Below are 14,211 nucleotides of genomic sequence, written 5' to 3'. Positions count from 1 at the left end.
AGAAATTTTCACTTACCTATACTTCATCAAAATAGCTTATTAGATGGCATTTTCAAACAGTTTATAATGCTAAGTAAGTCACTCTTCATTACTAAAGAGTTTTGAAGATGTAATACTTCCTGGAAACATGACATACAATCATACTAGACACGGGAAACAGAACTACAGACCTTAGACAATGAGCCACAGCAATACACACACCTGCACATGGTAAATGAGACATTAGTCTGCAGCCAATATAAACACAGTACTGTTTCAAAACAGTGGAAGAAATTCCACCTCAGCTTGTTCTTCCAGCTGAAGTAAGAATTTAAAAAGGAAATGCTGCTAGGCATACCAATCAACATCTGTGATAAATAGCTAAACAGAAGAAATCTCCTAACATTTACTCTGGCGATGTTGGAGGGGAAAAAATAGGGCCATCACTCAAAGTGGTCCCAAATCAATTAGGGTTTCACAAGCCAAGAAAAAGGAAATTCCAAAGTGATTATCAAAATCAGTGGGGTTTTTTGTTCATTTGTGGTTTTGTTTGGAAGTGAAGGTTTTTTTAGTGTTTACCAATACCTATTACTAGCAACTGAAAAGACGAAAAGAATGGGAATCAGGCCAAATTACTAAGCCAGAATAGAAAGAAAGAATGCATCTGTGTAGGTACAAAAGTGAGAAACATAACACTGCACACTTTGGGAAGAGACAGAAGAAATCTGAAATATTTCCACAAACACACCAGAGGCACAGTAAACCTTCCACCTTCTTTTCCCTCCATCTCCGAGTAGTTTCTCTACCAGGTGAGATAAAAAACCCCAATATGCTGAGAAAATTGGAAAGTTTAGATGTCTTTTTTATCAAGTAATCAAAAAACTGTAAACGTCTACATGAATACAACACCAGCAACAAGGTAAAAACAGATTCTAGACTTCTCTGAATATTAAAATGTTTCCACATTGGCTGGGCTCAGTGCTTTTGGCTGCACTATACTACAACTGCAATTATCAGAAAATGATGAATGATCTTAGAAAAGGGCAATAATTGCTACAGATCATCTGAGAGTTACAGATGAACCCATTTAACATTACATGTCCCAACCAAGTTACTTACAAGGTAGCAAATTTAAAATAACTTTATGCTCAGAACAACACAGGATAGACTAGGTTGCTGTTTACAAGAATGCATTAGACATGGTCAGTGCATCCTGCACATCTGACAAGACTGACGTGTTTGCTGCCTGACCTTTTTTCATCTGCCAGCCAAGACAACATGATCCTGTGGAGTGGCTACTAAAACACACAAAAATGCTCGGACAAAATTCAGCGCGGTACCTTCACAGCCTGCTTTGGGCATCAGATTTAAACATTCAATAAATCAAGTCAGCTCAACACTAACATTGATTACTTACATGTTTTAAATAAAGAGTTTGATTTATTAATTAAGGAGGTCATAAAATGTGAAAATTCTGCAAGAGCGTCGTAGAGTAGAATCAGAATTTGAATGCACTGCAGAGGGTTTAATTTGCCCTGTCCAACCCAGATTTATTTCACAGTACCTTTTACCCATTCTTGAGCAGGAATTATCAGGTTCACTGCTTTAAGCTTCATTAACAATCCTTCACAAAAGGATATAGAAGGCACATCAACAAAAAAACAAAGACTAAATCAAGATTGTCATGTAAAAACTCATCAATCACCTTATTCATCTGTGCAGTAATGAACATAAACTATGCAAAATACCTCTTCTGCTTCATTCATCAGAGCCCTCAACTGGAATAATGTGTACAATTTTGTGTATCAAAATACAAGGAATATAAGGACCAAAGAAGCTCAAGGGAAATTCTCTAAGAACGACCACATTATATTCTGGAGAATACAATGAAGGTACAAATATGTCCCAAACATCCAGAACTTGTTTAGAATGAAAGAATCTGCTCTGTAGTGCCAATGTGGGCAGGACACAAGCACTAAAAGGCTTTACTTGCAGCAGGAGAGTTTTCATAGCAGTTGTGAGCAGGACACAGTTCAAGTGCTAATGATTGTACTTAAACCATGTAATACCTTTCAATATTTAGAATAATTTAATCCATGACTACATGAATCTGGTACTTTCAACAACAGGCTGGATAAATTTTCTCAGATTTGCCAGAGACAAAACTAACCAGTTTTTTGGTAAGACAGCCAAAAATCCTATCTGAAATCCCTTTTTTGTTGTTTTCTGAACTGCAAATCACGTAACACACCCTACTGGCCTTATCCTTGCAAGTTTTACTTGATTTATTGCAGCACATAATACTAAAATGAGTATTACTCTCCCATGAATGTGCAGATCTGTTAATTAGACATCTGCTTTTAGCTGATTACCAGATGTTAGGCTGTTGCACCTGGGACCAATGACAAAGAGGATAAACACAACAGTATCAACTCTGCAACACAAGTGCACACAAAAAGGATAGAATACAATTCAGGGAAATGAAAGGGAAAGGAAAGGAAAAAAGGGGAAAGCTATGGCTGCCTACTAATTTATCTTTAAAAAACTGCAAACACATTTTTGCTTGAATTAGTAAACTAAAACAAGAAATAGCCAGTCCTTGGTAGAGAGCTATTGTAATCAAATAAGGAATTTGCTGCTACTCTTAAACTACCTATGAGGTTACAGAGTTAAAAGAGAAAGCAAATTAAGTTCCAAGAAGAAAATCAGTAAAACACTCTCCAGAAACATTCTAAGCTTGAAGGACATCAAGAATAGGCTCACTTCAGAAACCTTCCCTTGCCATGCAGACAGCTCTGCTCACCAGAAGGTGATCTGAAAAGTTACATGTACCAAATTCAAAAGTAGGCAACTAGAAAGGAAGAAAACTTTCTATTTTAGTTTATTTCTATTTTTCTGTTTAAAGAAAGTACTTGGAAGCAAATACTTATATGAAGGAACAACTCAATTCCCACAGAAAGGGGCCGTTCTCATGTCAAGTGTAATTTTCAGATTTTTCTGCTCCATTTGGTTCAGTTCACTTTATTTTCCAAAATCCTCAATTTTTCCAGATACTATTTCTATTGCTGTGATAAGTCTTCTAATCAACTGCAAAGGCTACAGATGGTAAAATAAATTAAGAACTAAGCAGAGAAATGCAGCAGACTTCAGGGTAAGGATCCAAAAGTAACACCTAAGACCAAGCTTTTATGAAGTATTTTGGAATTATAGTTCTTTAAAAGCAAAAGAAAAATAAATATATTCCCTCCACCACACCTTCACTTACTACATTTTCTATTAAACTTGCAAATTTTTTTAAAAATTCTTAACTAATCTCCACCAAACCTTTTCTATCTTGATCTTGCTTGACTTTGAGGAGAACTCTTGCACCCAAACCACAACTGAAAGATCTGTCAAATAGCAGTATTTTTCCTTCCCCATAATGCAGCTTTGGAAACTGCTACAAAACTGAACCATCAGAAATTTCCTTTTTGTATCATGTAAATCCAAAGTTAAATGGCCAATCAGTGCAATCCATAAAAGAAGCAACATCACAGTCCTGAACACATTGATACTTTAAAGTAATTTCAAAGAAGAACCTGCATTCCCAGTAAATTACTCCCGGTCCCAACACCTAGAATCTGGCCTTCAGAAGAAATACATTAAATGTAATGTCAGCCTACTGAAAGATGATAGTTTTGTGAAGCACTGTGCCAAACTGAAACTATTCTTTTTACTTAATCCTCTCTAAGAGTCAGAATAGGACATGTTGTGTTAGTCCTTATGCTAAAAATCATAAATACTAAATTAAGGATTGCACAGACTCCAAACACCACATACACATTTGTTGATATAAAATGTGAGACAGAAATAAAATTCAACTTTAATTTCACACAAGTTAAAACTGTTTTCCAGAACTTTAGCAAATTAATCCTCACTCAAACGAATACAGCGAAGTGTAACACACAATCTTTATCAGAACACCAAAGGATGGCGTTAGACAGCTCTTAGGTTTGTTTTTTTAAGTTTACAACAACCACATTTCTCAGTACCTTGTTTGAAGCAATGCTTCCATCGGTGTCAGGCGATCCTGCAGCTGCCGGGACACCGCAGTCAGCAGTGATGCACAAGCTGTACTGCATCCTGCCAAATCCTCATCCTTTACATAGTTCAGCAGTACAAAATACCAATACACAGACCCTGCATTTAAAAGAAAAATATTTCAGGTGAAACATGATATAAATTTTTCATGGAGAAGGAACACTTTGAAGAATAATCAACGGAAGTGATAATTATCCAATAGCTACTAAATACAGACTAGGAGATATTCTACCCCTTTCCTGAGAGACTTCAACTAAGAATCATTCTGTAATCCTAAATTTCTACAAGTACTTCCAATTCTCTTATCAACTAACACATAACTGAAGGGAAAAAGGGTTCCCAAGATACTTCGCACATTTCTTTCATTGCTCCTGCTCACAACAATCAAAATGGTCTTGATATATTACGGTGCTCGACTAGGGGTTCCAATCCCATCAGAGCTAATTCTTTTCCTCATTTCACCCTCTGGTTCTGGCTGCTGTCTCCTTAATCTGTACTTGTAATCCGTATTGGAGGCATTGCTTCCATACAAATCAGTTCTGGGAGCATAGCTCGGTGGTTCTGTACAGAAACACACATCTCAGCTTCCTCCTTTTCCTTCCCTCCCTGTGCATTCCACACCCTCTGTAGCACCGTGTTAAGGGTTTTGACCTGGTGGTAGCACAACAAGCCTTTTGGAACACAAAGTAATTTTTCTGCAAGACCCATTGGTGATGCCAAGCTAGGAACAATTCAAGGTTGTCCTAGTGGGAAAAGCAGGCCTTGCCACCCAAAATATGAGGGTGAAGTGATCTTCCCATTCCATCTGGCACTCCAAATGCTTCAACAAGGTGCTAAGAGACCATTATACTGCAATATAGATAAGGAAGAAATTAAATTTAATTAAAATTTCCTTGCTGTGCAGAAGAATCAGAAGTGGATTGCTAGTTAGACTTCACTTCCATAGCCAAGTTCCCTGGCTATCTCCTAATTTTAAAAAATAACAGACCACCCTGATTCATGTCAACAGAATCTGTTGCTGCTAAACACCTTTCAGAATTCTTAGAAAACTTACTTAAGCTCTTCCAAAAATGTCAGCCTTCACACTCTGGTTTAAGCAAGTTTATCTGCTTAAAATTCCACCAACTGCAAATGTCTCCTTCATGACCAGATTACTCCAAGGAGTATTTTGAACAATGACCTCATTCTAATTTCACAAGAGGGTCCAACACAACTCAACAAACAGCAAATGTACCGTGTATGTTCACGACAACAAACGCTGCATACATACCACCCGTGGCAGCAGCAGGCAAAAGAGGCATATTGTCGAGTAAAGCTTTTAGAAGAACTGATCCAAACCCTTGCTGACTCGGGTCACACCTCCCATTGCTACAAAAAAACAGACACTTTAACATTTAAGGAAGTAAGACTGAAGGATGAAATCTCCTCCAAAAGATGAAGCTGAAAGGCTGATGTTCCTTGCAGTCATACCCTAAACACACATTTCCTGAACAGAACATCGACCAGATCTTGTTGCTTTACGAATTCAATGTCAAACAGTAACAAACACAACGTTCAGTTCAGAGTGCATGCAAATCCCCCAAACATAAACCAGAAATAAACAAAAATCAATGTATGCAAGTAATTAGCACTGACCTGATGCATAGTGCAAGAAATCGCGCACATTTGTGAGCTATGCTCCGCCCAGCTTCAAAGAAGCAGACACGAATAATATCAGAGACACATTTACGTGTTTTAGAAAGCAAACTGTCATTTCCCTCCTTTGAGCTGTGAAAACAAGTTGCATACTTTAGAGAGTTATATAAAACATTTTTTTTTTAACTAAACTGATACTGAGAAATAGCCATGATAGTTTGAACGTAATTCCTCCCTTACCTGCCAGGGCCATTTGAATACACTCCAGCCAACCAACAAAGTGTGTCGAGTACAAGACTCTGAGCATGTTCTGTAGTCAGACTATCCTCTGTCTTCTTGCAAAGAGTGCTGAGCAGCTTCTCATGGAACTCTGAAAACTGTAACATGGCACACCGCTGAACTCTAGGGAGGAGTGGAAGGAAAGAAAAACCAGAATTATCCGATATGGCCATTCTCCAGCTTGGTATCCTACCATAGGAGCAGCAAAAAAGAGAATCCTGGCTGAAAATAAAAGCAGTACACAATCATATGCAATACTTTCTGTGCACACATTCCCAATCATCCCATTTTCTGCTCACTCACAGAACTTCCTACATTACATGACATCTAGTAAGCTGCTATGGAATTATTTCCCCCCTTTTAACCTGTCTAGCAGCTTCTAAACTAAAACAAACTTTCACCATCTACAGAGCTCTTATCAACTGTTTGCACACACCCCTTTGCAGCCTGTTGACCTCTTTATGCCACTTACAGTCAGTGCCACCACTGCAAGGTGGCAGCTGGTAATACACTTGAAAGACTGTATTGTCTGCATCCAGGTATGCAGTACCAAACCTAACACTTCAACCACTTCTTTGTCGGCTAAATTTGACTCTAAACTTCTTGACAAGCACTAAAATTTCTGCTGTAAGAAGCAAGGCAATGTGGAAGTAGAAAGGGAAGACACTTCCATTAAAAAATTTATCTGTTTTACCAAGAAAACTTATTTGCCTTTTGAAGTCAGGCAAAAAACCCCACTCAACATATAATTTCATGCACAGTGTTATTCTACCACAACTTTCACAGCAAAGTGCCCTCTTGCTTGCAATTTACAGGATTTTCCATATAAAATAAGCTTATGAAATGACAACTTGAAACAGGATCTTGACCTGAAGTATTTAGAAAACTAAGCTTTTTATGAGAAGCACAACTAAAGCTAATATTTCTTCAGAATTAAAAAACACCTACTAACCTCTCCTTTGAAATTGAAGTTTTTTTAAATCTTCGAATTGTTACAGAGACTTCTTGAAGTAAGTCACAGCCTCGCAGATTATCTGATTTTCTTGAAGAAGTAGTGGCTTCAATTTTGCTTGATGGCTTTTCCTTATATTTTGGAAAAAATAACATTCATAAATCACATTGGTTCTGATTTATTTTTATACCTTGTTCAGTGAAATGCAAGCAGTTTGCTAAAATCTCTGTTTGAGCATTGTACCAAAATAAACTATTTTTATTTGCTAAGTGCTTTAATATAGAACAATGCACATGCACACACAATATTCACAGAAAGGTAAGAGCTATCAACGACTGAAAATACGCAAGGAAACAGAAGTCTCAAAAACAAGTGTTCAGAATGTGAAAGTGGCAGAACAGACCTTTTCAATTAAATCTGCACAAAAGAAACAGCTCAGAAATCTTGAACTCTAATTCTTGAAGGTGTCAACACAGTGTCACCTCTTTAGAAAGTAGATTTTAATGGATCCTAATTCTGCCAACAGCTGTTTCATTTTCAGATGACATTTCAGATGACATGAATCATACCAAGACTACAACTAACACGTGAATCTTCCTTGGCTATTCGTTACCTTGCCTGCTGCAACTTTTGCCAGCAACGAAGCAAGGGAATGGCCCTTGTTCGTCTGAGGTTTTAGAGGAGGTATTCTAACCACTGGTCTAATGCCACCATTGCAGATTTCTTCTGTTCCTCTGTCATTCACGGCTTTGACATGAATTAAAAATGAACGATACTTGCCACCAGCCATGCCTAAAAGTGGAGAAGAAAAAGGGAGGGGGGAGAATTTGCACAGTTCAAACAGATTGCAAACAGTTGTAAACAGAACAGATCAACCATGTTCATTACAGTAGTTTATCATCACTGAAACAGCAACTCACTGTGGTGTTATCCAGTAAAATTTGTCAATGTAAAAATAAACAACACACCTATGTCTGACTACAGAATTATGAGATGCACTTCAATCACACAGGCTTCGTGCAAATAGCATAATAAATGGGTTTACCTTTAACAAGCTTTGGACTTGTTAGTGTCAACATTCCAGCATGTCCTGATAGATCAAGTCCAGTAGCCAGCCATACTGGACCACAAAGTATATCTTCCTTGTGTTCCTCCAGAAATGGGCACAGTCTAAGACCTTAGAAAAACATGAGTAATATGGATCTGAATTAGCCATGATTAAGTCACAAAATCTAATCATTTGCATGGATTAAAAATGCACGTCAAACTCTGATCACTAAATACATATAACTTTACATTAAAAATGACTCAAAGTTCACTTGTAGACATTTTCCAGTGAAATTAATTGAGGTAAATGACAGTTTTAAAACCATTTCCAGTTGCATAATATGGATTAATATATATCTTGACTGGCTTAAAAAAGCCACAAAACACACAAGTGATGAAATAAAGAACCAATATACACAGAGCCATAATCCTTACTGGGTTGTTACTGAAGCAGGACAACACTGTTTAAAAACAAAACAAAATAATAAATTCAAAACAAGGATGGTTTAGTTTCTTCTGTGGGATATACAAATTATTGAAATCATCTTCACTCATCTGCTGCTCCTTTCTCAGCATGAAACACCTCCTTTCATGAAACACCTCTGATCCTTCCCCTCATCCTTTGCAACCCCTCCTTTCTCGGAGTCACAGAACCATAGAATGGTTTGGGTTGTAAAGGACAGTCATGCTCTAGATAAGCCTGATTACATGAGAGAAAAGAAGGTGCAAAGTAAAACTGTTGAAAGGACCAAGAAAAAGAACCATTGCTCTAGAACTGAGTCACTCCAACTGTCCAATTTTAGTCTGCAGCTCTCCTCACTCACACTCACTCATTGCCTTTCACAGCCTAAGACATTTTGTGGAAGAGCGTTAGTTAACAAAAAAAAAAATAAAAACAGGCACAGTCAGTGGGATGTTGGCCTGGCCATGAATTCCTTACGTTCTGCTCTTTATTTTCTTGGTTTACTGCAGCAATCTCTACAAAAGCCAGGTATACAAAGAAAAATTATATTAAAACTAGCCAAAGAAACAAAGTAAAATACTGCTGAAACAGGCTAGCAATTTAAGTTAGAAAGGTGCCATATTAATCTACTTGATTTCTAAATTAAAATAAACATTAATCTGCTTGTAAGCACCAAACTTCTCTAGTAGTTTGGGACATTCCTGGTGTTTTTCTGTTAAACTCATACAGCAAACAGACCAGAGAGAAAAACAACTGTGAAGACAGCTGAGAAATTAGTCTCTTTTAATGTCTGAGAAATTTTTGCAGAGAAATTCAAATTTATCATTAAAAGAAGAAAAAAGCAAGAACCTATTTAATCTGAAGTATAACAAGGGCAACAAAACTTACATTGTGGTTCCTCTACATCCATATACTGCATTTCTTCATTGAATTCCACCAGTCCTGGTTTTCCATTTCTCTCCACTTCAATATTATGAGCTGGAGATAAAGGAAATGTGATCTGTCTATCTACTGCTGCTTCTGGAAATAAAAATATTAGAATGATTTCAAACACTGTTCAAGGCTCAGGAAAAACAGAAGTGCTAGTTTTCACAGCAAAATTATCAACTTTCTGCCCACAGCAATATTTCTAATACAAACTCACAAGTATACAAAGACATGTTTTTCACAAGGATTGAAGATGCAGCAAATAGTTTAAAAAATAGTTTTTCTGAATGACCTGTAAAGAGCCTGTTTGGTTTTTGTTTTTAATACTGCCCAATTTTTTTCCCCTAATAATCAACTGTAGATCACTCATAAGCAATTAGATTCCAATACTGAAAGTTTGATAATTTAAACTTAAAATAACTGGATTGCTCCTGCTGAACATCAAACATTATTTTGGTAATACTTAAACACAGCCCTTTTTCCAATTAAAGGGATCACATGAATTATAGATGAAGAGGACATGCAAGCAAATTAACAAGAAGCATATACAGTGAATTAACTGCCAGACCAAAACCCCAGCAGGAAGAATTATGCCTCTGGCGTTCCCATTATAACATACTATCTATTTAACTGTTTCCAGGGCTCCTGTCATAAAAAAAATATGACTGAATAAACTTTGCCCTGCACAACTTCCCTATGTCTCTTCATCTTAAAATTTAAGTTCCTTTCTCTCCCCATGGAAGGAGAGAAGTTGGGGGGAAGTTAATTGAATTTCAGTCTGAGGTTTTTATAAATTTCTAAGAGCCATCGAACAATGTTGAATATTACTTCTCCCTAGGACTGGAACATTTTGGTTAAGATCTATCACAGATATAAATCATCTAGCTTTGTCTTCCCTTATAATGAAATCATTAGTGTCCTATTATTTTATTCAACAGTGCATAGAAAAAAGGCAAATGTCACTAAAGTCCTTTTCCAAAACTCAAATTGAAAAAGGGAAGGAAACAGCAGCAATGCAGCTACACTTGGAGAAGATGCTGGTTAGCTGTGGATCTCCAATCCTACTGAATAAAAAAGAAAAAAGACTTTGACAAGGCTGCCTTGCAGGTGCTCTCACGTTCCCTCGTCCTTTCCAGACTGCCTGACTCCCCATTCGATGCCTTTTCTACGTTAAAGCAAATTCCAGTATATTGCATGTAAGGAAGTGAAATGTCATTTTCTGGAAGAGCTCTGTCACATCTTCTGATCAGTATGCTCAGCTGAAAAGCATTCACAGAGAGATCTGGCAATTTAGTTCACAGCTAAATCAAATGTCTCCAAGGAATTACCAACTCATGGAACTGTTTGCTCAGAAGTGTTTAAAATTGAAGCATTAAGGAAAAGAGTTTAGCTTTTCTTCTATTGTTTTGTTCCATAGGTGAAGACTTTCAGATTAATTCTGACATCCAGATCTGCAAATGGACTGAAATCATGCTGAAAACAAAGCAGGTTTCATTCAGGAGAGAAATAGGGACAATCTATTCTCCTTTTTTCCTTTGATAGAACAATTTCTTCTTTGATAGAAAAATTTCTTCTACATATTAAAATTAAGGTTTTACAGCAAGGATTAAAAAAAAAATGAAGAATCCGAAAGAACACCTGTTGACTGCTGTCCTGCAGTCACAGCTGGCACTTCTGTTAAATCTAATCCATCCTAAAAGAGTAGGCTTTTCTCAAACAATATTACTGTGCTAGAATATTTTGTTCTTGGGTAACAACCAGTTTACAGTATTTAAGGAAGCATCTCCAGCACACATTTTTTGTTGTTAAGCACTGGGGGATGCTACAGAGTGAAGTTTTGAAGAGTTTGAAGTTATGAAAGCACGTTAATGATCTTTGAAATGCCTATATTCCTTTTTGAAACTTACAGCTGTTACTCTTGTGTTTAAGTGGGATGGTCTTATTTAGCAATTAAATAGGAAAAGGAGGGGGAAAGGGATTTTATGATCATGCTTGCTGTTCTCCTCAACACATTTTATATCCAGCAAGCAATTTAATAATATATGACAGCAAGATTTCTCTGAAATAGCCAGTTCTCAGAAGCATTTGAAAAAGAGGTGGCCAGATAAAGAGAAGCAATTAATGTCTCGATAAAAGGAGGTGCAGCATGTAATAGCTTCAACTCCTAGCAGACAACGCAGCAGGACAGGAAATGAATGCTCTCACCACAGGAAAATCCCAATGGAGGCACTTCCACATCAAAGAACTGACATTTCAATTCATGCTACCCCCTGACAGGTTCCCTGAGAGCTAGGAAGATGTAGAGTCCAGTTAGGAGTTTTCCCAAGGCAAGAGTGTTCCTAACTTTGGTCTACTCTGTCAAAGCTGCCTGGAATAAAAGGTGAAATGATACTGCAGCTTTCACATAACTTAGTTAATGAGCCAAATGACGAGAGAATTCCCAAGGAACCCACAGGATTTTTTATAAAATCCTCCATAAAGAAAAGACTCGCTATTTTCTCACTGGTAAATAATCTCCTTCTGTGACTTGGAATAATTTGGTGTATGTTTTTTTGCTATACCGAGACCTTAAAAGAGCACCATTTGTTTAATCAGTCAATCTCTAGGATGATTTACAATTGACAACTTATTTTTGATGACTGTAGGATTTATGCAGTACAGAACTATAATTGAGATCAGTCTTTTTGAGCTATACACTTTCATTTGTATAAATGTCAAGATTTTCAAACTGTTTACCCAGTTTGCCTCCCCAGTTTACATTCAAACATGATAATTGAAAAGAGCCCGTGATACTGAGAAACAGAATAAATCAGCAAAAGTGAAATACTTACACAATTACAAGCAATTTTTCTGATATACATCACAGAGAATAATGAATTTGAAAAAAAGAAATAATGTTTTGAAAGATATCTTAGTTTTTTCTTACCATTGACTTTCCCTAAGCCTGGAGCTTTATTTTTCAGTAAAGTCACTTGAATCTGGGGAATGTTTGTGATGTTCGAATTCAAAACAAATTTGAAGTCCACATGGCCAACCATACAAGCTTTCGGCAGAACCAGTTCAAAGACATGCTCATCCCAGCTGTTGCTGTCAGGAAGAAAAAAAAAAAGACAATGACCCAGGGTAGAGAGAAAATTCCAATCATGCAGGCAGCATCACAGAGTCCATTCTGCATCTATGCACAGCCTCTTTAACAAGAAGAAAAACTTATTTTGCATTAGTTGATGGCCACATGAATTTCTGAAGTAGAAGTCTTTCAAACTTTAAAGCTTTCAAGATAATTTCAAGATAATTTTGTGAAGAAGATGTTAAAACTCTGATTGGTATGACAGGGAGAAGCAATGTTCACTTAAAAGCAGAAGTGGAAAGATTCCCTAGCTATTACCTTTATCACGGTAAGGTAAAGGTTTTCATACTACTATAAATACCAGTTACTTGTTTCCATGAAAAAAAGTACAAGAATAAAAAACCAAACACAACACTAAAATAAGATTTATCAATTAGTGAAGTATATGAAAGCATGATCAGAGGTACCTACCTTGCAATCTCTTTTAAGTTGCCCTTATCCATTCTTTAACACTCACCAATGTCACTTCCCAGTGGTACAAAATCAACACACAGGAGACTCAAAATATTATTTTCAAATTATTTTGAAAGCCCCTTTGAAAATTCATACAGGATGAAAGTGCTTCTTACCAGGTGCACACTCAGAAGCCTGTGCTGTGCAAAAGGGTACAGCTTGCTTTTATTAAGTCACATTTTTGTTTTGAAGACAACTTTGGTTTGCACTGAAAGTGTAAACTTGAGGCAAATACCCCTCCATAGTTTGACACAATGGCATTTGCAAAATATAGTTCAAACCAAAAAGCAATGATATTAAAACTAATTATGTGCAAACTGTCCTGCTTGTGTACATTTTTGAAATTAACTGAACTTCTTTATCTCCTTAATTTAGCAGTTAATATTTTTTTAAAATGTAACTTCGACATACTTATTTAGTTATTTAGTTGTATAACTGAGAACACTAAGAAACTGAGTATGCTGCTATAAATATTTTTGAGACGTATTTCTAACATTAAATTCACAAATAGGTATTTTAACTTCAATACCATGCTACACATTGAGTATTGTGCGGAAAACCATTTTAAAATAGATTAAGGAATGGTACAAATGTATTTATTTCTTTACAGCAATATCCCTGATGGCCAGATCTCCCTCAGGCAGATGTAATAACTTAAAAGATATTTCAGAAATGGCATTCCAACTTTCCAGAGCAAGCAGCATAGAAAAACAGATCTGGTGAGGAAAGATGTACAGAAGTGAAAGATGGACAGAAGAGAATTTGTGGTTATGATTCAAGAAGTAACAGCGAAGACTTTTCAGCTAACTGTACAAAGAGCACAAGTAAATAAAATATAATGAAAACTTATCCCACTGCTCTGGGGGGAAAAAAACCTTAAAACCTCTGTTAGCAACTGTAACGCTAAGTATTTAGAATCACTCATGCCTTTCCTCTGCCTTGGAGAACACATAATCCAGTACCAGAGAGAGATTTGGGGGTGGTTTTTTTGCACAGCATGGACTAAATAAAACACTCAAAGGAGCCAGACTTCTGAAACGTAAAGTAATATTCTGCACATCCAGTTTTAGTTAAAGATCTGGTACAAACCCAGAAATGAATAATAAACCACTTTGTCTGCAGCAGTCTTTTGTAGTCTATGTGTTCCATAAAGAGCACACAGCCACAGTGAATTACAACTGTTATTTGCCTACCCCAGAAATCTATTTTTGACAGAATTGCACAGCAGATGCTCAACAGGCACGTATGGAATAAAGAATCTCCAAAAAG

General features: G+C 36.7%; 1 protein-coding gene across 1 annotated transcript in view; it reads right to left on the bottom strand.

Moving 5' to 3' along the window:
• BIRC6 (baculoviral IAP repeat containing 6) overlaps positions 1 to 14,211 on the bottom strand; it is a 174,760-nt gene that overhangs the window by 118,808 nt on the left and 41,741 nt on the right. Inside the window, exons 13-21 of the mRNA XM_040059756.2 lie at positions 12,289 to 12,449; positions 9,324 to 9,455; positions 7,971 to 8,102; positions 7,539 to 7,717; positions 6,926 to 7,056; positions 5,935 to 6,096; positions 5,695 to 5,826; positions 5,330 to 5,427; positions 4,011 to 4,158 (exon numbers count right to left, since the gene is read on the bottom strand). Coding sequence (XP_039915690.1) covers positions 4,011 to 4,158; positions 5,330 to 5,427; positions 5,695 to 5,826; positions 5,935 to 6,096; positions 6,926 to 7,056; positions 7,539 to 7,717; positions 7,971 to 8,102; positions 9,324 to 9,455; positions 12,289 to 12,449 — 1,275 coding nt within the window. The remainder of the gene's footprint in view (positions 1 to 4,010; positions 4,159 to 5,329; positions 5,428 to 5,694; positions 5,827 to 5,934; positions 6,097 to 6,925; positions 7,057 to 7,538; positions 7,718 to 7,970; positions 8,103 to 9,323; positions 9,456 to 12,288; positions 12,450 to 14,211) is intronic.

The sequence above is a fragment of the Hirundo rustica genome, chromosome 3, assembly GCF_015227805.2.
Source record: "Hirundo rustica isolate bHirRus1 chromosome 3, bHirRus1.pri.v3, whole genome shotgun sequence".
In the NCBI taxonomy this organism is placed as follows: domain Eukaryota; kingdom Metazoa; phylum Chordata; class Aves; order Passeriformes; family Hirundinidae; genus Hirundo; species Hirundo rustica.
Note: the sequence above shows the minus strand (reverse complement) of the source record. Positions and strands in the feature narration are given on the sequence as shown.